At 45.4% G+C, this 23,047-nt stretch overlaps 1 protein-coding gene across 1 annotated transcript in view; it reads right to left on the bottom strand.

Moving 5' to 3' along the window:
- Positions 1-23,047, bottom strand: part of LOC115126427 (protein piccolo-like) — a 74,994-nt gene that overhangs the window by 2,363 nt on the left and 49,584 nt on the right. Inside the window, 15 exon segments of the mRNA XM_065021499.1 lie at positions 4,917-5,062; positions 5,278-5,412; positions 7,224-7,285; positions 7,384-7,522; positions 9,284-9,490; positions 10,819-11,031; positions 11,722-12,022; positions 12,201-12,272; positions 12,484-12,577; positions 13,541-13,567; positions 15,219-15,349; positions 16,010-16,060; positions 16,308-16,546; positions 19,575-19,642; positions 21,789-21,897. Coding sequence (XP_064877571.1) covers positions 4,917-5,062; positions 5,278-5,412; positions 7,224-7,285; positions 7,384-7,522; positions 9,284-9,490; positions 10,819-11,031; positions 11,722-12,022; positions 12,201-12,272; positions 12,484-12,577; positions 13,541-13,567; positions 15,219-15,349; positions 16,010-16,060; positions 16,308-16,546; positions 19,575-19,642; positions 21,789-21,897 — 1,994 coding nt within the window.

The following is a 23,047-nucleotide window of genomic DNA, read 5'->3' as shown; positions in this document are numbered from 1 at the left end:
ATTATCTATGCATAGTCACTTTAATAACTCTACCTACAATACTGTACATGTACATATTACCTCAATTACCTCGACACCGGTGCCCATTGACTCTGTACCGGTACCCCCTGTATATAGCCTCCACATTGACTCTGTACCGGTACCCCCTGTATATAGCCTCCACATTGACTCTGTACCGGTACCCCCTGTATATAGCCTCCACATTGACTCTGTACCGGTACCCCCTGTATATAGCCTCCACATTGACTCTGTACTGGTACCCCCTGTATATAGCCTCCACATTGACTCTGTACCGGTACCCCCTGTATATAGCCTCCACATTGACTCTGTACCGGTACCCCCTGTATATAGCCTCGCTACTGTTATTTACTGCTGCTCTTTAATTATTTAGTATTCTTATCTCTGACATTTTAATTGTAGGTATTTTTGTTGTATTTTCTTAAAACTGCACTGTTGGTTAAGGGCTTGTAAGTAAACATTTCACTGTTGGTTAAGGGCTTGTAAGTAAACATTTCACTGTTGGTTAAGGGCTTGTAAGTAAACATTTCACTGTTGGTTAAGGGCTTGTAAGTAAACATTTCACTGTTGGTTAAGGGCTTGTAAGTAAACATTTCACTGTTGGTTAAGGGCTTGTAAGTAAACATTTCACTGTTGGTTAAGGGCTTGTAAGTAAACATTTCACTGTTGGTTAAGGGCTTGTAAGTAAGCATTTCACTATTGGTTAAGGGCTTGTAAGTAAGCATTTCACTGTTGGTTAAGGGCTTGTAAGTAAGCATTTCACTATTGGTTAAGGGCTTGTAAGTAAACATTTCACTGTTGGTTAAGGGCTTGTAAGTAAGCATTTCACTGTTGGTTAAGGGCTTGTAAGTAAACATTTCACTGTTGGTTAAGGGCTTGTAAGTAAGCATTTCACTATTGGTTAAGGGCTTGTAAGTAAACATTTCACTGTTGGTTAAGGGCTTGTAAGTAAGCATTTCACTGTTGGTTAAGGGCTTGTAAGTAAACATTTCACTGTTGGTTAAGGGCTTGTAAGTAAGCATTTCACTGTTGGTTAAGGGCTTGTAAGTAAGCATTTCACTGTTGGTTAAGGGCTTGTAAGTAAACATTTCACTGTTGGTTAAGGGCTTGTAAGTAAGCATTTCACTGTTGGTTAAGGGCTTGTAAGTAAGCATTTCACTGTTGGTTAAGGGCTTGTAAGTAAGCATTTCACTATTGGTTAAGGGCTTGTAAGTAAACATTTACATTTACATTTAAGTCATTTAGCAGACGCTCTTATCCAGAGCGACTTACAAATTGGTGCATTCACCTTATGACCTCCAGTGGAACAGTAGTGCATCTAAATCTTTTCAGGGGGAGGGGGGGTGAGAGGGATTACTTTATCCTATCCTAGGTATTCCTTAAAGAGGTGGGGTTTCAGGTGTCTCCGGAAGGTGGTGATTGACTCCGCTGTCCTGGCGTCGTGAGGGAGTTTGTTCCACCATTGGGGGGCCAGAGCAGCGAACAGTTTTGACTGGGCTGAGCGGGAACTGCACTTCCTCAGTGGTAGGGAGGCGAGCAGGCCAGAGGTGGATGAACGCAGTGCCCTTGTTTGGGTGTAGGGCCTGATCAGAGCCTGGAGGTACTGAGGTGCCGTTCCCCTCACAGCTCCGTAGGCAAGCACCATGGTCTTGTAGCGGATGCGAGCTTCAACTGGAAGCCAGTGGAGGGAGCGGAGGAGCGGGGTGACGTGAGAGAACTTGGGAAGGTTGAACACCAGACGGGCTGCGGCGTTCTGGATGAGTTGTAGGGGTTTAATGGCACAGGCAGGGAGCCCAGCCAACAGCGAGTTGCAGTAATCCAGACGGGAGATGACAAGTGCCTGGATTAGGACCTGCGCCGCTTCCTGTGTGAGGCAGGGTCGTACTCTGCGGATGTTGTAGAGCATGAACCTACAGGAACGGGCCACCGCCTTGATGTTAGTTGAGAACGACAGGGTGTTGTCCAGGATCACGCCAAGGTTCTTAGCGCTCTGGGAGGAGGACACAATGGAGTTGTCAACCGTGATGGCGAGATCATGGAACGGGCAGTCCTTCCCGGGAGGAAGAGCAGCTCCGTCTTGCCGAGGTTCAGCTTGAGGTGGTGATCCGTCATCCACACGGATATGTCTGCCAGACATGCAGAGATGCGATTCGCCACCTGGTCATCAGAAGGGGAAAGGAGAAGATTAATTGTGTGTCGTCTGCATAGCAATGATAGGAGAGACCATGTGAGGTTATGACAGAGCCAAGTGACTTGGTGTATAGCGAGAATAGGAGAGGGCCTAGAACAGAGCCCTGGGGGACACCAGTGGTGAGAGCACGTGGTGTGGACACGGATTCTCGCCACGCCACCTGGTAGGAGCGACCTGTCAGGTAGGACGCAATCCAAGCGTGGGCCGCGCCGGGAGATGCCCAACTCGGAGAGGGTGGAGAGGAGGATCTGATGGTTCACAGTATCGAAGGCAGCCGATAGGTCTAGAAGGATGAGAGCAGAGGAGAGAGAGTTAGCTTTAGCAGTGCGGAGCGCCTCCGTGATACAGAGAAGAGCAGTCTCAGTTGAATGACTAGTCTTGAAACCTGACTGATTTGGATCAAGAAGGTCATTCTGAGAGAGATAGCGGGAGAGCTGGCCAAGGACGGCACGTTCAAGAGTTTTGGAGAGAAAAGAAAGAAGGGATACTGGTCTGTAGTTGTTGACATCGGAGGGATCGAGTGTAGGTTTTTCAGAAGGGGTGCAACTCTCGCTCTCTTGAAGACGGAAGGGACGTAGCCAGCGGTCAGGGATGAGTTGATGAGCGAGGTGAGGTAAGGGAGGAGGTCTCCGGAAATGGTCTGGAGAAGAGAGGAGGGGATAGGGTCAAGCGGGCAGGTTGTAGGGCGGCCGGCCGTCACAAGACGCGAGATTTCATCTGAGAGAGAGGGGAGAAGGAGGTCAGAGCACAGGGTAGGGCAGTGTGAGCAGAACCAGCGGTGTCGTTTGACTTAGCAAACGAGGATCGGATGTCGTCGACCTTCTTTTCAAAATGGTTTGACGAAGTCATCTGCAGAGAGGGAGGAGGGGGGAGGGGAGGAGGATTCAGGAGGGAGGAGAAGGTTGCAAAGAGCTTCCTAGGGTTAGAGGCAGATGCTTGGAATTTAGAGTGGTAGAAAGTGGCTTTAGCAGCAGCAACATTTCACTGTTGGTTAAGGGCTTGTAAGTAAGCATTTCACTGTTGGTTAAGGGCTTGTAAGTAAACATTTCACTGTTGGTTAAGGGCTTGTAAGTAAACATTTCACTGTTGGTTAAGGGCTTGTAAGTAAGCATTTCACTGTTGGTTAAGGGCTTGTAAGTAAGCATTTCACTGTTGGTTAAGGGCTTGTAAGTAAGCATTTCACTGTTGGTTAAGGGCTTGTAAGTAAACATTTCACTGTTGGTTAAGGGCTTGTAAGTAAGCATTTCACTATTGGTTAAGGGCTTGTAAGTAAACATTTCACTGTTGGTTAAGGGCTTGTAAGTAAACATTTCACTATTGGTTAAGGGCTTGTAAGTAAGCATTTCACTGTTGGTTAAGGGCTTGTAAGTAAGCATTTCACTATTGGTTAAGGGCTTGTAAGTAAACATTTCACTGTTGGTTAAGGGCTTGTAAGTAAGCATTTCACTATTGGTTAAGGGCTTGTAAGTAAACATTTCACTGTTGGTTAAGGGCTTGTAAGTAAACATTTCACTATTGGTTAAGGGCTTGTAAGTAAGCTTTTCACTGTTGGTTAAGGGCTTGTAAGTAAGCATTTCACTGTTGGTTAAGGGCTTGTAAGTAAACATTTCACTGTTGGTTAAGGGCTTGTAAGTAAGCATTTCACTGTTGGTTAAGGGCTTGTAAGTAAGCATTTCACTGTTGGTTAAGGGCTTGTAAGTAAGCATTTCACTGTTGGTTAAGGGCTTGTAAGTAAACATTTCACTGTTGGTTAAGGGCTTGTAAGTAAGCATTTCACTGTTGGTTAAGGGCTTGTAAGTAAGCATTTCACTATTGGTTAAGGGCTTGTAAGTAAGCATTTCACTGTTGGTTAAGGGCTTGTAAGTAAGCATTTCACTATTGGTTAAGGGCTTGTAAGTAAGCATTTCACTGTTGGTTAAGGGCTTGTAAGTAAGCATTTCACTATTGGTTAAGGGCTTGTAAGTAAGCATTTCACTATTGGTTAAGGGCTTGTAAGTAAGCATTTCACTATTGGTTAAGGGCTTGTAAGTAAGCATTTCACTGTTGGTTAAGGGCTTGTAAGTAAGCATTTCACTATTTGTTAAGGGCTTGTAAGTAAGCATTTCACTGTTGGTTAAGGGCTTGTAAGTAAGCATTTCACTATTGGTTAAGGGCTTGTAAGTAAGCATTTCACTATTGGTTAAGGGCTTGTAAGTAAGCATTTCACTGTTGGTTAAGGGCTTGTAAGTAAACATTTCACTGTTGGTTAAGGGCTTGTAAGTAAGCATTTCACTGTTGGTTAAGGGCTTGTAAGTAAACATTTCACTGTTGGTTAAGGGCTTGTAAGTAAGCATTTCACTGTTGGTTAAGGGCTTGTAAGTAAACATTTCACTGTTGTATTCTGCGCATGTGATAAATACAGTTTGATTTGAGAGAGAAGAGTCATGTTTAGAACAGACATCTAGCAGACACTTTTATCCAGAGTATTCTTGGTAACCAGGACCCAACATTGCGTGCGTGTGAGCTGGCCGGCTACTCGATTTATGTAACTTTCTGTCACAAGAGTTCATATCCAGCGTGACACACAGAGCATGTGATATAGGGGGCAGCAGTACAGCACACATACGAGCATCCTACATATTATACTTTAAATGACATATAACAGTATCTAAGACAAGAAAAGAGATGCACGAGGTAAATAGACATTCAGGCAGGCAGACAGACAGACCTGCAGAGAGTGGCCGGTGGGGTTCATGCAGAATCTGAAGGTCTCGTTGAAGGAGGGCTCACGGTCGTGACGACATACCCGGGTCTTCTTCTTGATGATCCTCTTCTGGGTTGCAATGTTCACCACATACAGCTTCACATAGAGGTCTGTAGACACACACACATATGAGCACACACTACGTTGGTCACAAAAGCGTTATCTTCTATTTTCTGAAACAGTCTGTGTGTGTGTATGTACCTGAATTCACATGTATCTGTCCCATTTGAGTGTTTGCGTGTGTGCGAGTGAATGTGCATCGACATGAGTGTGTAAACGTGTGTGTACATGTTTGTGTGTAACGTACATGTACATATAGCAGTACCTGGCAGGTGGTCTGGAGACTTGAACTTGTAGGTGATGTTTCTGCACTGGAGAATCTCCAACACCAGCTGGTCTCCCTCTGTCTTCAGCTCCTTCCTCAGAGCTATCTTGATCTCTCCCATTACCTGGGTCTTACCTATACACACACACACACACACACACACACACACACACGTTAATTCACATATACACACACACCGGTGGAGGTCGGTGCCGTTTAAAAATTAGGGAGGACGATTATTTTTTTTACGAGCATGGCCTTATTTCTATTACAGCATATTGGATGACTGTCATTCATATTCCATTCACCCAGCTCAATGTGACATCGATAGGTTTAGCTACTACATAATTCTACAATTTTGCCTGTACCCAGTCTGTGAATGCAAGTTTACAATGTAGGTGCACAGGTTGAGAGAAATTTGAGCAATCAAAGTGACAGACATTGACACATTCACTCTTGCCTGCCTCTAGCTGAGCTAGGGTGTAATCATTAGTCCAACAGTTGAATATGACAGTTTTCATTGGACAAATTCAGGTATGTTGATCCCCGTTTCATTCCGTTTGCTTCTGTTTAAGAATGTATTTTTCAACAGAATCGGTGGAATGAATACACCCGTGATTACATGCAAACACAGTTCACTTTGATCCCTTTGATCGTTGTGTAATCCCTTACCACATCTACGTGCTCTCCTCCTCTCACCTTTCCTTTCCCTTGTGGACTTCAGTGCACAACACATTAGCTGCTTGTGACCAGGCAAAAAACAAATCCAAGCCAAACCTTCATATCATAACCGCTAACTGCTACACACAGCCTACATCACCATATTAACATCATAGTCAATATAGCTACTAGAACTAATGCATTAGTAAACCCGCTATAATCATGCAGTACAGTGTACAGTCAGCAGCAAGCAGTTTAGCAGTTACAACGGCGGGCCCCTGTGGCAATAAATTAATAAAATCAAAAGCTTACCTTGACTTGTAAAAGTTCCAGTGTTGGATAGCAATATCCAGCTAGCTAACATAACATCCCTCTCTGTTTGAGCCGGTTTGTTTGACTAAACTAGCTAGCTGCATTCGCTAGCTAAGTGAAAGTGAAAAAAAATACAACTAAATATATCACTATATAACTGTTCAACTATTGTCTTTCTCTTTGAGTCAACTACTTACCACATTTTGTGCACTGCAGTGCTAGCTAGCTGTAGCTTATGCTTTCAGTACTAAATTCATTCTCTGATCCTTTGATTGGGTGGACAACATGTCAGTTCATACTACAAGAGCTCTGATAGGTTGGAAGACGTCCTCTGGAAGATGTCATAATTACTGTGTAAGTCTATGGAACGTGGTGAGAACCAATAGCCGCCTAGGTTTTGTATAGAAGTCAATGTACCCAAAAGGGGACGGAAATGAGCTGTGCTCCGGCTACACCATATTGCTTGCCTACAGAGTGCTGTTGAGTGCACTGTAGACCTTCATTGCAAAACAGTGTTTTAATAAATTATTTGGTGACGTGAATATATTTAGTATAGTTTTATCTAAAAAGCATAACTTTTTTAATGTTTCACTATTTTAATGAAATTCAATAACGATGATGGTCCTCCCCTTCCTCCTCTGAGGAGCCTCCACTGATCACTATAGTGTTCCTTCCATGACACGTGTCAGTACTGTATGAAGTATGCTCACAGGGTCAGATGAATGTGACTGGTACTGTCACTTCCTGATGACATATGACTTCACACCAGTCACAACACTCACACTGGGATTCAACTAAACCTGCCCTAGAGAGCAGACCAGCTAACCATAGTTACATCTGAGGGATGTGTTGACACATACTGTACACACTGAAGCTCACAGGGACATACTCACACCTATACACACACATGCATGCACACCATAGAATTACGCTTCCACCTCCAGGTGGTATACACACACACCACTGTGACTTACCCTCAGAGTCCATATGGCCCATTGGTGACATCATCACGTCAGTGCCATTTGGAATCTTCCCACTGTCCGGAACAAGATCATATCAAAATACAGAAATATACACACTGAGTGCACAAAACATTAGGATGTAAAATACAGTATATACAATAACCAAACTCACAACCGAGGGACCTGGAAGATGGCACTGTCCACGGCATTAGTCCCACCCTCATCCTCCAATAGGCTGTGAGCACTGCCACTCAGACCGCTGTCCAATGAGGCGGCTGTTACCGGGGCATCACCGGACCTGCTGGGCCGTGCTGTACGGAGATTGGACGACACAAGTCATGAGAGAGAGAGAGGGAGCCCTATATAGGCCTGGTTGAGAATGTACTGCCTTATGTGGGTGCACTATAAGTCTCAATAAAGGCCTGGGTAACTATCTCCTTTGGTTCCATTGTTGATATAGTATTACAACACCCATGCCTACTGTTACTATATTAAATATTATTTAGCACTTTGAGTGTGATGTATAGCTCTTCCACTTTATGTGACATAACATTGTGTGTGTGTGATCTACAGAATAAGGGCAGCCAACACCTCTCCTCCAATACACATCACATTGTTATTATGAAAAGCACCACAATACTAAAGAAGACAGGCATGAAGCATACACATATGGGCAGATGTAGTAGCACGTACAGTATCATCCCTCACACATAAACAGGACAACCTTTTCAAACTGCTTCATCATTGGACACACAGAGAGAACACAAGGACATAGACACATAACGATCCAGAGAAACACTATCAAACATTAAGCAACATAAATATGTTCACAACAGACCAAACAAAAGGCCCACAGACCCTATTACGCATTAGTAATCCAAATGTCGGACTAAGTGTGTGTCTCTGCTTTGTGGGGATAACTAATCATTTTACTCTAAAACACATTGATGTAAAGTTACTTAAGCAATTTTACATTTGTTATTCAATCATCACAATTACATCTTAGTAACTGATCGTAGTTTCAAAACTTGAATGGTTTAAATGCCTATTTATGTGTTTGCAAAAGTTACGTATAATAAATGCACTGTTTATATTCACAGCAACTTCTACAGTAAGCAAGTGTGTTACTGACTGGGTTTGACCTGGGTCTTCTTTGTTCCACAAGACTGTGTTAGCCAGCTGAGCTAAAGCCTAGGCATTAGCTCTGAGATCTAAATGCCAAAACAAGTTCAAATCACTTCTTTAGGTCTGGCAAGGTTATACACAAAACCACCTCTGTCACATAAGTGCAGTGGTGAGATAGATATAGAGTATGACTGGTTGGTTGTGAATGGCGTGGCGTGGGATGTGTGAGTCACGTGACATGAAACTGGATCTATGCCGACGCTCTTCTCTCAGGCCTCTCGACACGATAAGAAAAAAGAAACGTTTGCTAATACCATTTAATGACCCAAGGGAGGAAAACGGAGTAAAAACGTGTACAGGTACTTTATAAAGTTTTATAAACTGCCCTGAATGCTGATTGGCTGACAGCCGTGTTATATCAGACCGTAGACCATGGGTATGACAAAACATGTATTTGTATTGCTCTAATGATGTTGGTAACCAGTTTATAATAGCAATAAGGCACCTCGTCGTGCTTATGAACAGCCTTCAGCCGTGGTATATTGGCCATATACCACACCCCCTCAGGCCTTATTGCTTAATGGTTTTATGGTAATTGCTGTCAAAGCCTGATTTATTGTTAGGGAACAATGCCGGAGCCCTGGATTGATAGTCTATTTCCTGGTATTAGCAAACTGTGTCCGCGGTCATTAAGAAATTGTGTCTCGCTGCATGAATCTCTGGTTGTGTGGCTGGCTGTGTGGCTGTGTGTTAGCTCTTTCTCTCTCTGGTCACAATCTCTCCTAATATCCCTTTCTGTTTGTTGTACCTTGTCAGATCTCTTTTTGTCTGTTGTATTGTGTCAGATCTCTCTCTTTCTGCAGGTGTGCGTTAGTATACGAGCCTGTCTCTCTCCGGCTGCAACAATCTTTGCAGTCAGTCACACGACAGAAACGTGCGACTCTCACCTCCTTCTCTCTGTGGCCTCTCTTCAGACATGGCTTTCCTGAAGGTCAGGTGTCTGCCGTCTGCTTGGCTCCCAGTGGCCGATGCTGCCGGGCCCGGCGGGGTGGGGAGCGAATCGGATTGGGCTTTCTGAATGGTGAGCACGCCCACTATGGTGTGTCTGTGGTGCCTCAGGGAGAGGCGGCCTCTTTGGGCTGGGGGGTAGGAGACTGGAGGGCGTAAGGGGCGCAGGCGCGGGACAGGGTCACGCCAAGTGGGTAGAGGGCAGAGGTCAAGGCCGGGGGCAGGGGGCGGGCAAGATGGAGACTCAGAAAGCAGGAATATCATCACCATTGAAACCAGCTTTACTGTCAGTCACATGCAGCCACAGTGTGCTGTGCACAGTCGCCCCGGCCCTCCACATCACATAAGGGTGGGGCGTCTACTGATGTGCATTGTGCTCCAAAAAAAAGAAAAAGAAGGGTGGGTGGGAGAGGGGCAGCGGACTGCATGCACAGCCATATCCGAGTGGAGTAGCTTCAGAAAGCCGGCCATTTTGGTATAAAACAGAAACCAAAATAAGTCCAAAACACAGGGGAAAAAAGGTATAATGAAATTTAAACGGAGGGAGAGGGTTAGGTTGGGAGACTTTCTTCTGAGTTCATCGTTGTAAATGCTTGGATCAGGTAGTTCAAACGATTCAAGTGATATCTAAGTGTAATTCCTAGCCTTCCCTCTCTTGGACCATGACACCATGACCAGTCCAAACTGAATCAAATATACTGTGTCTACTAATCTACTGATTCTACTGTGTGTACCATGGTAGTCAATGGCTTGACCAATCATCTGAGAGCACTGGCAGTGGTACTGTGTTCGGACACTGATTGATAACTGGTCCCAAAGGGATTTTTCAAAAGCCCTACTTGTTTGTCGGGAGTCAGTCTTGTTTAAGATCATCATTGTCATTCTGTGACATTCTGTTAACTGTCTTACAACATTAAATTATACAAGAACATTTAAAAGAATGCTTGAAACAAACTTGGTTTAATTAAGGGAGGATGATTATGCCTGCAACCTTATGAGTCGTTATTTAAACGTTTAGTTCCAATTTATGATCTAATTTAACAGAGGGTTTAGTTTCTGGTTTTAGAAACGTTAGTTTAGTTGTAGTAATTGTATATTTCCTTTTTATCAACCTTTTAACCAATGAAGTATAAAATGTTTTTAACAGCAATCTTTGTGGCTCTGGAGGTTCATTGAAACAGGGTAAACTGAGGAGTAAACTTTAGTGTAAACTCTAAAACAAGAAGTGCTAGAATACGGTAAGTGTGATGCTGGATCTACACACCGTGGGAACATACAGAAGAGAAGCAGTGAGGGGTGGGGTGGGGGTGTACGGAAGGCACCAGAAGTAGGACACATTAAAAAAAGGAGGGGGAAAAAATAGAAGGAAAAGGGGAAAAAAGAGAAAACAAAGAAAACAGCTCAAACTGGACAGAAGGGGGAACAGATGAGCGCGAGGCGGCCATGCTGCGGAGGCTTTATTTGCGTCTTTTACTTGGTTGGAGGCGGTGCTGTTGCTGCGGAGCCGGAGCTTCACCCGTTGCTACAGCGACACCGCCGGCGCCATCCTGCTGGTGTTGCCTTGCACTTTTGCGAGGCGCCGCACGTGGAGCTGCGCGTGGCGTATGTTGGCTGTGGCCCTCGGACGGGGAAGGCTTCGATGTGCCGGGGCTACTGTGAGATTTCTCAATAGTGGGCACCTGCGTGTCTAGAACAACCAAATTCATCAATTACCATCTATCATTACCATTAAAGCTACCATCTGTTGTTGTGCTCTTCTGTTTTTACATCAGGGCTAGATAGCTACTAAGCTACATGCCACATTCTGTAGCGCCCTGTTTGAATGACCCTTTAGAAGTGGGTATTTTCCAATTGTTTGGGCCACATAAGTTTTCCACTTAAATTTGGGGTTTTCCAATTAAGTTGAGGGTTAAGACTGAGGAGGTGGGGGTTGTTTTCAAAGCCTTCCATGGCCACGTTGTGTAAGGACGGGAATGGAGGAAGCTGAGGGTAGGAAAAGTCTGAGCTGAGTGGAGTCATGGCAACAGCAGAAAATAAAAACATGGCAAAGCAAAGAGCATGAATCCAAAGCTATAATGGGTGAGTCTGAATAGTGAGGGAGAAGTGACAGAGGGGGGATAGAAAGAGAGACAGAGAGAAAGAGAGAGACAGGCAGAGATAGCTAGGCAGACAGAGAGAGAGACAAAGACAGCTAGAGAAAAGAGAGAGAGAGAGAGAGAGAGAGAGAGAGAGAGAGAGAGATAAAAAGAACAAGGGAGAAAAGGAGAAAGGGAGAGAGAACCAGAACAGGTACAGATAGAGAGAGAGAAAGGAGTAGGGTAGGTTGTTCATGATGACTAAGATGCCAGAGGGAAGGGAAAGACAGAACCTCTCCTACCCTTGGCTGGATCAGGGAAGATCCCGTGACTCCGGCTCTTGATGACCGACGACTTGGGCGGGTCCTGGTTCCCGTGGGCGGGTGTTTTGGGGGAGGCGTGCTGCGAGGGGGGCTTGGGGGAGTCCTGGTTACCGTGGGCAGGGGTTTTGGGGGAGGCGTGCTGCGATGGGGGCTTGGGGGAGTGCTGGCGCCCCTGTGCTGAAAGGGAGCGCCGGTGGTGCTCTCCCTCACTCTGTTCCTTCAGAGGGAGCCAGCGTGGGACGTTATCCATGTTAGCTGTGTTGGACAGGTCCATCAACACCTAGAGGAACACCCACATACATCTCCTTTAACATCAAGAACACCCACACACATCCCCTTTAACATCAACCTCACATAGTGGATGGCTGCTTCTTATAGGAAACTTACAGCAGCATCACAGTAATGTATGTCACCCTCACAGAAGTGCTATGGACAAAATTCATGTCTTTCTCTCTCACCTCTCCCAGAAAGTCGTTGGAGGAGCACTTGTCGTAGTCCCACACGCTCACCTCCAGCAGCTTCTTCCTCAGCTGAAACACAGCGCACACACACCACACACACACAGACACAGACACACAGACACAGACACACAGACACAGACACACAGACACAGACACACAGACACAGACACATTATTATTCCTCTAAACTCACAAATGCAGTATTCACAGTAACCAGCACACATCAAACACACAGGACATTGTGGTTATCCCAAAAGCAGTTAGTGATACTGTAGCAGTACCTGTTCCAGGTGGATGTTCTTATAGATAACAGTTTGGTTCCACTCTGGGTTCAGACTCTGGCCAGCTTGTTTTGATCTCCTCTTATTCTCAGCACTGGAATCACACACAGACAGAGCAGGCCATTAGCAAGGTATGCACACACACACCACACACCACACACCACACACACACACACACACACACACACACACACACACACACACACACACACACACACACACACACACACACACACACACACACACACACACACACACACACACACACACACACACACACACAAAAATTCAGAACACAATAGCACAATGTTAGGGTGCAGGGCACAATGAAAGGAAGTAGCGAGCTATGTTAAGATGTAGGGCACAATGTAAGGGTGTACGGAACAATGTAGGGCACAATGTAAGGGTGTACGGAACAATTTAGGGCACAATTAAAATGGAAGACTAAAGGGAGCAACACTGGATACAACGGATATCACAATATCAAGAACAACGTCAGGGTGAGGTACAAAGTAAAACACAATATCAAGAACAACGTCAGGGTGAGGTACAAAGTAAAACACAATATCAAGAACAACGTCAGGGTGAGGTACAAAGTAAAACACAATATCAAGAACAACGTCAGGGTGAGGTACAAAGTAAAACACAATATCAAGAACAACGTCAGGGTGAGGTACAAAGTAAAACACAATATTAGAACAACAATTTAGGGTATTTTATATGTCTGACAGACATGTAGGGAAATGAGTTATGGGAAAGTGGGGAATCATATGTTAGGTCATATCGAGGTGGAGTCTACTGTAGTATGCATATTAAAACACAATCTAAGGAGGTAGGGAACAATATGAGGGCATAGGGCAGAAGTGTACAATGCATGGGAGTGGAAAGGTGTTAGAGTGAGTATATAGTGACTAGCTGGGGTTATACGCTCGTCACCAGCACCACATGCATTGGGCCCTGATCCTTCAACTCAATCGTCATCACAATCCAGGTCCAACCTTACTACAACCTAACAGCAACCATCAAAGTCAAAAGGCAGAGTGGGCAAATCACATACCTGGCATTCTGGACAACCATGACCTGACTGAATGGGTCCAGCATGCATTAAATATAAGAACAGCATACAAAAACAAGAGTCAGTGTCAGGGGGGTTAGGAGTGTGTGTGGGGTGTGTGTGGATGTAGTTTTGGTGAAAGGGGGGGGGGTTAAGTGAGTGAGCAGTGAGGGTTCAGGTGTGTGGTGGTGGGGGGGGGGCAGTGTGGTGTGTGTGTATTTGGGGAGGTCAGTAACAGGGAAGTGGGCATGGGGCACAGGATATGTGTTGGGGCAGTGAGAGAGGAATGTGTCTGTGTGTATTGTGAGTGTGCATTTTCCCCCAGCGTGTGTGTGCTTGTATATGCATGTGTGTAACACTAGTCCAGTGGTCCCTAAGGACTCCATAGATAAGGGTAGTGTAAGTGGGAGAGCTGATTACAACATGACATAATCACATTGAGCACTGAGATCCAGACGGCTACAGTGTGGATCGTATTACAAGCTATTATGAGTCTTATCGATTTCCCTGCTCTATTCCGCCTAGCAACAATAGCAAAGGGGAAAACTCAGCAGAACTACATGGCAAAATATAACATCATTTACATCATGTTTAGGGTATTACATGTGTGTCGTTTGACGCTGATTAGGTGTTAATGACTCCCTTCATAAAAACTAGGTATCAAATGTCTACATAGAAACAGTTCCTAGAATGGTAATTACATTTCATGTCATGTGACAGGCTTGTAACAGGCTTATCACAGTGGCATGATGGAATTGATCTGACATCAGGTGTGGGTGCATAGAACACAACATGCCATGGCCAGCTAAAATCAATCGTAAATCGATTTTAAGATGAAGAATGGGAGTTTGTTTTAAGCTTTCCAAAATGGCTTCCTTTTGAAGTGGTCTAGCCATGGTTTTAATGGTAATCTTGGTTCTATGCATTTCTTCCGTATGAATGCGTTTGTCTACATGACCTGAAATTCATAAGGCCTTTTACACACGTGAAACACCCTGAAACTAAACTAATCACCTTTCCAGTGTTTTATATACACTTAACACAATTACAGTAACACTTTACCACACAACCATTCAACACTGCTATCGATTATGCTTCCACTACGATATGACACAGTTCATTATTAACTCACAGTGATGCACATCCGACAAGGAAATGCTCTGGTAACATTACAGAGCATAGATACATGGACAGAGCACAGCAACAGAGCAAGGATGAGAAGTGAAAGAGTTACATAATGGCTGTAGTGTGTAGGCTACTATAGCTGATCTGTGAAGTGTACTTAACTTCTCTCACCAAAGAGATAGTTCTCTCCTTGACTTGACTAGTTCCAGTGTTTCTGTCCCTACCTCTCTGCTATGGCCTAGAATCCAAACGGAATACCACTCCTCACTGCTTGCCTGCAAACTAAACTCAATATACTTTCATTTCAAATAAAAAAAAGAGTGATATTCAGTTTGGATTCCAGACCAGCTTTCTTTCTTTGGTAGGATTGCAGAATTCTGTTAAGTTTCCCAAAATTCCCAAGTTTCCCAGAAATCCGGATTGGAGGATTCCGGATAAGCCGCTTATTCTCTCCTGACTCCAAGAATCTGCCAGGATTTTATTTAGAAACCTGGGAATTTTGTGAAAGTTATCCGAATTTTGTAAACCCTACTGGTAGCGTATCCAACAGACTCACCCCCTCCCCGGGAGGAGGTAGACTTTGACGAAGGGGTCGGAGTAGCCGTTGTTGTCTCGGGGGGCCAGGTTCCTGGCTTGGAGCACGTGAACAATCAGGTTCCCCAGCTGCTTGTCATAGTTGATTTGAAGCTGCAAAATCAAGAGAGGGTAGAATCTCAACGAGACGACTGGCCTTAGTAAAACACCTTATGAAGTGCATGGATATACAAGCAGTGGTGAGTCAAGGAATCTCAACGAGACGACTGGCCTTAGTAAAACACCTTATGAAGTGCATGGATATACTACAAGCAGTGGTGAGTCAAGGAATCTCAACGAGACGACTGGCCTTAGTAAAACACCTTATGAAGTGCATGGATATACAAGCAGTGGTGAGTCAAGGAATCTCAACGAGACGACTGGCCTTAGTAAAACACCTTATGAAGTGCATGGATATACTACAAGCAGTGGTGAGTCAAGGAATCTCAACGAGACGACTGGCCTTAGTAAAACACCTTATGAAGTGCATGGATATACAAGCAGTGGTGAGTCAAGGAATCTCAACGAGACGACTGGCCTTAGTAAAACACCTTATGAAGTGCATGGATATACTACAAGCAGTGGTGAGTCAAGGAATCTCAACGAGACGACTGGCCTTAGTAAAACACCTTATGAAGTGCATGGATATACAAGCAGTGGTGAGTCAAGGAATCTCAACGAGACGACTGGCCTTAGTAAAACACCTTATGAAGTGCATGGATATACAAGCAGTGGTGAGTCAAGGAATCTCAAAGCAAGGCTTGGTCAGCTGACCTGTATCTCTCCAGTAACAGGGTGGGATTGTGTCTTCACTGGTTCCGCAGACTGGAAGATGAGAGAAACACATTTAGAAACAGCAAGTGTGTGTGTGTGTGTGCATGTAAAGAACTGTCGATGAGTACAGAATTATGCATAAGATTAGTTAGAAACGCTTTCAAACTAAAATGCATACAACATACAGTATGTGCCAATATAGAATTGCCTCTTTTGAACATAAAATATGTTCTAGTCATGCAACCAGAAGATGACGCCTGTGTTCAATTTAGCTCCACATCATCCTCCACCCGTTCACCTTGCTGCTGTGGCGTTTCTTGCTGACGGAGGGCGACCCCGGCTGTCCCGGACTCTGGATGGCGCTAGACGTGGCCGAGGCGGCGCCTGAGATGGCAGAGTGGGGTCCTTTCTCTCCCCCCACCATGGAGGAGGAGGACGTAGCGGTGGTAGGTAGAGGAGCCTGCTGCAGGGACACCTTCTGTAGCTCTGCAGCCAGTTGTTTCGGATCCACCCCTGGAGACCTGGGGGGTCTGTCACCTAGAGCACAGACACACACGTATGGACACAAATTCACAAAGAGAAACACACACACACATTTGAAGTTATGGAATCATTCACTGTGGTGGAGGCCATAGTGATTGAAATATTCTAGTTGCAGAACCTTAAGGGATTTTGTGTCTTTAGTGAGGAGAGTCGAGAGAGAGGGGAAGTTGAGAGAGAAGGTAAAGAAAAATGAGAGAGAAGGGGAAGATAACAGAGAGAGAGGGGGGAGGACACCCTGGGGTGAAGAGGCTAAGCCAGACATGGGCAAACTACGGCCCGCGGGCCACATACGGCCCGTTAGGCTTTTTAATCCGGCCCGCCGAACTTGTCCAAATTATAGTAAAAACCTCCTTTTTTCCCCTTTCCCTGCAATGCCCACGTTTCCCCAATAGATGGCGCACTCAAAACACATTGACCGTTGTTGGAGTGGCGCGTATTTCTCTTTATTTCACTTTAATTTTCACTTCGTTTCACGTCACCATTAAGCCCTTCTGTGAAAATGAGCGGACCAAAGAGAAGGAAAGTGGACAGCGAATGCAGAGTGTTTAATAAGGAGTGGACAACAAAATACTTCTTCACTGAAGTCCGATCAACGGCTGTATGTCTGATATGCCAAGAAGCTGTTGCGGTTTTCAAAGAGTACAATATCAGCCGTCACTTTGCCACGAAGCATGCAAACTATGCTAGCAAGCAGTCAACACAAGAACGGGCGGCTACTGCTCAGAGGTTGGCAGCTAATTTACAGAGTCAACAGAACTTTTTTCACCGACAAACTGCAATTCAAGAGTCAAGTACCAAGGCAAGTTATTTGCTGGCATTCAAATTAGCAAAGGCTAGCAAGCCTTTCTCCGAAGGCGAGTTTTTGAAAGAGTGCATGGTAGAGACAGCAGGTCTCTTGTGTCCGGACAGTGACTCGCCGCGTGGAACTGATTGACGAAGATATAGTCAGCGAGTTAAACAAAAAGGCGGAGTCCTTTAAGTTATATTCACTAGCACTGGATGAAAGTAACGACATAAAAGACACTGCTCAGCTCCTAATTTTTATCCGAGGGATTAACGACAGTTTTGAGATAACGGAGGAGCTTTTGAGCATGGAATCACTGAAAGGGAAAACGCGAGGAGGGGACTTATATGAACAGGTGTCTGCTGTCATCGAGAGAATGAAGCTACCTTGGAGTAAACTTGCCAATGTCACCATGGATGGATCGCCAAATTTAACTGGAAAAAACATCGGGCTGCTGAAAAGAATCCAGGATAAAGTGAAAGAAGAAAACCCTGACCAGGATGTTATTTTACTTCACTGCATCATTCATCAGGAGTCTCTGTGTAAGTCTGTATTGCAGCTTAATCACGTCGTGGATCCAGTTGTAAAACTTGTTAACTTCATACGAGCAAGGGGACTTAATCATCGTCAGTTCATTACGTTCCTGGAAGAAACTAATGCGGATCACCAGGACCTAATTTACCACTCTCGCGTCCGCTGGTTAAGTTTGGGGAAAGTGTTTCAACGAGTCTGGGAGCTCAAAGACGAGATTCGCTCATTTTTTTATTTAATGGGGAAATCCGAAGAATTCCCGGAGCTGAGCGACACCAACTGGCTTTGTGACTTTGCGTTTGCCGTGGACATATTTTCACACATGAATGAGCTGAACGTGAAGCTACAGGGGAAAGATCAGTTTGCGCACGACATGTACACAAATGTGAGAGCCTTCAAATCCAAGCTGGTTTTATTCTCCAGGCAAATGTCAAACAAATCTTTCGCACATTTCCCCACACTAGCCGTGCAGAAAGAGGCCGCCCGAAATGCGAAGAAATACTGCAAATCACTGGACGATCTGCACAGAGAATTTTGCCGTCGGTTCTGTGATTTTGAAAAAATTGACAAGTCACTTCAACTGGTGTCCTGTCCCCTGTCACAAGACCCCGAATCAGCACCGCAGGAGCTGCAATTGGAACTGATCGATCTTCAGTCTGACTCCGTCTCCGTGAATGACTTTTACGCTTCACTTAACGAGACCGCGTTTCCAAACCTCCGGAGGATGGCGCAGAAGATGCTGGTGTTGTTTGGCTCGACCTACGTGTGTGAGCAGACGTTTAGCGTCATGAAAATCAACAAAGCCCATCACAGATCCAAGTTAACTGACCAACACCTCAGATCTGTCCTGAGAATTGCCACAACAAAACTAACTCCAGACTTTGATGCACTGGCAAAAAAGGGAGACCAACAACACTGTTCCCACTGAAATTGTGAGTTTTTCTGCTGTGTTATGAAAAAATGCATATGGAAAGTTTGGAAGTGCGTCTTTTAATTAAGAGCAATGCGCATTTACGCACAGCAGCGGTACAGTAGCTTAATTAACACGCCGCACATCGCTCTTAATTTAAATTTAAATTTTCAGCTGCAGGTAGGATATTTAATACAGCCTATGTCTGTGTGCTTGGCAACGATACACGTGTACTGTTTGCGCGTGAAGGCGAGGGCGTCCGTGGCGAGTTTGTAGAGCGCGCGGTCAGGACAATCCATCCATGATTTTGCGGAGTTTAACACAAGTAGATATTATTGAGCTTGAGTATTTCGTTGTGTAATAATATGTTTTGAATGTTGAAAGTGATTCCATTTTTCAATAAATGTTGATTTCTTTAACTTTGCACCTTCGATTGAAACTTAAAAACAGACGCAATCTTGATAAATCACAGTGCGTATGTTATTTTAATCTATTTACATTTCCTCCTCCCAGTATCTGCGAAATAGTATGTAAATGCCATATCTTGCATATTCCTTGAGACAAATTTATTAACTGATAAGGGCTATTTTTCACATTTGAAAGACAGTTAATAAATTGGGTTGTAGTGTTCTTACTGTGCTATGAGGTTTGCACACACTACATTTAATGCTTTAGTATATCCGGCCCAAACACTCCCTCCAAATGCTCCTGGCCCGGCCCCTCTGTCAAATTTTAGAACCCATTGTGGCCCGCGAGTCAAAAAGTTTGCCCACCCCTGGGCTAAGCTCTTACTCTACCTGGTTTGCTCTGGTCTGGGAGATCAAGGTGCTGAGAGCCCTCTGAGTCAGCCAGCATGTTCAGATCTCTGAGGGAGAGCGAGAGAGAGAGAGCGAGAGAGAGAGAGAAAGTGAGAGAGAGAGAAAGTGAGAGAACCAGATTGAGCGGGTAAGAGAGAGAGAGAGAGACAGGTTGGGAAGAGAGAAAAGAGAAAAAATTGTGTCAAAAAGAGAGGACAGAGATGAGTGGGAGAGAGAAGTCACCAGTAAAGTGGAGGGAGTGCGAGGCAATGAGATGAATTTAGAGAAGACATGAAGAAATGAATGAGAAGAAATGTATTCTATGTGAATCAGAAACAACCCACTCTAGAGAACTACTGAAGCTAATGAAGACTGCTCACTTCCAAATATTTGAGGTGGAACCCCCGCAAGGCTGTTATCAGTGAGTGTAGGTGGCTGTGCTCAAATATATATCTTAAGGCTTAAATTCCTCCTCTATCAAATCACGACAAACGATAAAGGGAGAAGAGAGAGAGGAAGGTAGCTGGACAGAGAGAAACTGAGAAGGAGAGGGAGATATATATAGAGAGAAAGAGTGACAGGAACAGAGAGAGAGAGGAAGCCTAAGACCAATAAGAAAGGGAGAGATAGTCACAGAGAGAAAGTGGGACGGAGAGGGAAAGACAGTCACAGAGAGAAGAAAGTGGGACGGAGAGGGAGAGACAGTCACAGAGAGAAGAAAGTGGGACGGAGAGGGAGAGACAGTCACAGAGAGAAGAAAGTGGGACGGAGAGGGAGAGACAGTCACAGAGAGAAGAAAGTGGGACGGAGAGGGAGAGACAGTCACAGAGAGAAGAAAGTGGGACAGAGAGGGAGAGACAGTCACAGAGAAGAAGAAAGTGGGACGGAGAGGGAGAGACAGTCACAGAGAGAAGAAAGTGGGACGGAGAGGGAGAGACAGTCACAGAGAGAAGAAAGTGGGACGGAGAGGGAGAGACAGTCACAGAGAGAAGAAAGTGGGACGGAGAGGGAGAGACAGTCACAGAGAGAAGAAAGTGGGACGGAGAGGGAGAGACAGTCACAGAGAGAAGAAAGTGGGACGGAGAGGGAGAGACAGTCACAGAGAGAAGAAAGTGGGACGGAGAGGGAGAGACAGTCACAGAGAGAAGAAAGTGGGACGGAGAGGGAGAGACAGTCACAGAAAGAAGAAAGTGGGACGGAGAGGGGGAGACAGTCACAGAGAGAAGAAAGTGGGACGGAGAGGGAGAGACAGTCACAGAGAGAAGAAAGTGGGACGGAGAGGGAGAGACAGTCACAGAGAGAAGAAAGTGGGACGGAGAGGGAGAGACAGTCACAGAGAGAAGAAAGTGGGACGGAGAGGGAGAGACAGTCACAGAGAGAAGAAAGTGGGACGGAGAGGGAGAGACAGTCACAGAAAGAAGAAAGTGGGACGGAGAGGGAGAGACAGTCACAGAGAGAAGAAAGTGGGACGGGGAGGGAGAGACAGTCACAGAGAGAAGAAAGTGGGACGGAGAGGGAGAGACAGTCACAGAGAGAAGAAAGTGGGACGGAGAGGGAGAGACAGTCACAGAGAGAAGAAAGTGGGACAGAGAGGGAGAGACAGTCACAGAGAGAAGAAAGTGGGACGGAGAGGGAGAGACAGTCACAGAGAGAAGAAAGTGGGACGGAGAGGGAGAGACAGTCACAGAGAGAAGAAAGTGGGACGGAGAGGGAGAGACAGTCACAGAAAGAAGAAAGTGGGACGGAGAGGGAGAGACAGTCACAGAGAGAAGAAAGTGGGACGGAGAGGGAGAGACAGTCACAGAGAGAAGAAAGTGGGACGGAGAGGGAGAGACAGTCACAGAAAGAAGAAAGTGGGACGGAAAGGGAGAGACAGTCACAGAGAGAAGAAAGTGGGACGGAGAGGGAGAGACAGTCACAGAAAGAAGAAAGTGGGACGGAGAGGGAGAGACAGTCACAGACAGAAGAAAGTGGGACGGAGAGGGAGAGACAGTCACAGAGAGAAGAAAGTGGGACGGGGAGGGAGAGACAGTCACAGAGAGAAGAAAGTGGGACGGAGAGGGAGAGACAGTCACAGAGAGAAGAAAGTGGGACGGAGAGGGAGAGACAGTCACAGAGAGAAGAAAGTGGGACGGAGAGGGAGAGACAGTCACAGAGAGAAGAAAGTGGGACGGAGAGGGAGAGACAGTCACAGAGAGAAGAAAATATGCTCACAGTCTCACGCAGAGTTCTGCCTCGCCACACTGCTGTACCACAAGCACCTGCACTTCCTCGTAGGTCTTCCCCGTCAGAGGAAGCTCGTTCCACTCCAGCACCTGCATTCCTATATTCACACACACACGCATGCACGCACACACGTACACAAACATAGTTAGCTTACCATATAAAATGTATCACACCTAATTCTCACAATCGAAAATTGAAATCAATTAGCTAAGTGTAAAGTGTATCACCTCACACACATACAGAAACACACCACACCATCATCAACAACACACAGTACCAATGTTTAAACACCACAACACACTGCTGTGCAGCCTCCTATAAACTCGAACTCTTTCTCCAACAACCCCAGGCTTCCAAGAAAGTTCAACCACATGACCACAGGGTCAGTAGCAGGGTTTGGATCAATTCCATTTCAATTCAGTCAGTACATGAGATCACATTCAAATTCTACAATTGAAAAGTGTTGCTTTGTCAAGTCTTGTACTGAAGTTTTGATTCACTTGCTGAATTGAAATGTAATTGACCCTGGTCAGTAGAGGTCAGATCAGGACAAAGCACCACAAACTCACACACGCACACACAGGCACACACACACACACACACGGCACACACACACACACACACACACACATGGTACACACACACGGCACACACACATGGCACACAAACAGACCAGTCCTACAGCACTGCAAAAGCACACACACTCCGTGCTGTCCAGCAGCACTCACACAGGTGAAAGCGAGTCTTGACGTAGGCAGCTAGACTCTGACTGCGCCGGAGCTCCTGAGCTGTGTTACCTACATGGAGTTTCACACTAGTTACTCAGTGACACAGTATGGCAGTATGACTCATCACACACACTCGGTCTGAGCCTTCGCACCTGCTAGAATTGACACAATTCTGTATTCACACCGCTCACTGTGAGAAACCATGTTCCAAAGTTTCAGCGGAAGTGTCACCTTACACAGAGACACTTTGTTTGGAACGGACACAGTCATAGCTGCAGCTCTCCATGGTAACGTTTTCACTGGCAAAACCATGAGCTCTGCTAGAGTGAAAGGTAACAGTGTCACTAGGCTACTACCCATCTCCTTCAGGCCTGGATGTTTTAGTCATCGGATAATAAATACTACTGGTGAATGCAACTTCCTGGGATCATCCTAAATGTGTGTGTTAATGAGTGCATGCAGGTATGTCGAGTAAGAAGAACATGCATTTGATTTGAATGAGGATTGATGATCTGCACT

Source organism: Oncorhynchus nerka, linkage group LG8 (assembly GCF_034236695.1).
Source record: "Oncorhynchus nerka isolate Pitt River linkage group LG8, Oner_Uvic_2.0, whole genome shotgun sequence".
Taxonomy (NCBI): Eukaryota; Metazoa; Chordata; class Actinopteri; order Salmoniformes; family Salmonidae; genus Oncorhynchus; species Oncorhynchus nerka.
Note: the sequence above shows the minus strand (reverse complement) of the source record. Positions and strands in the feature narration are given on the sequence as shown.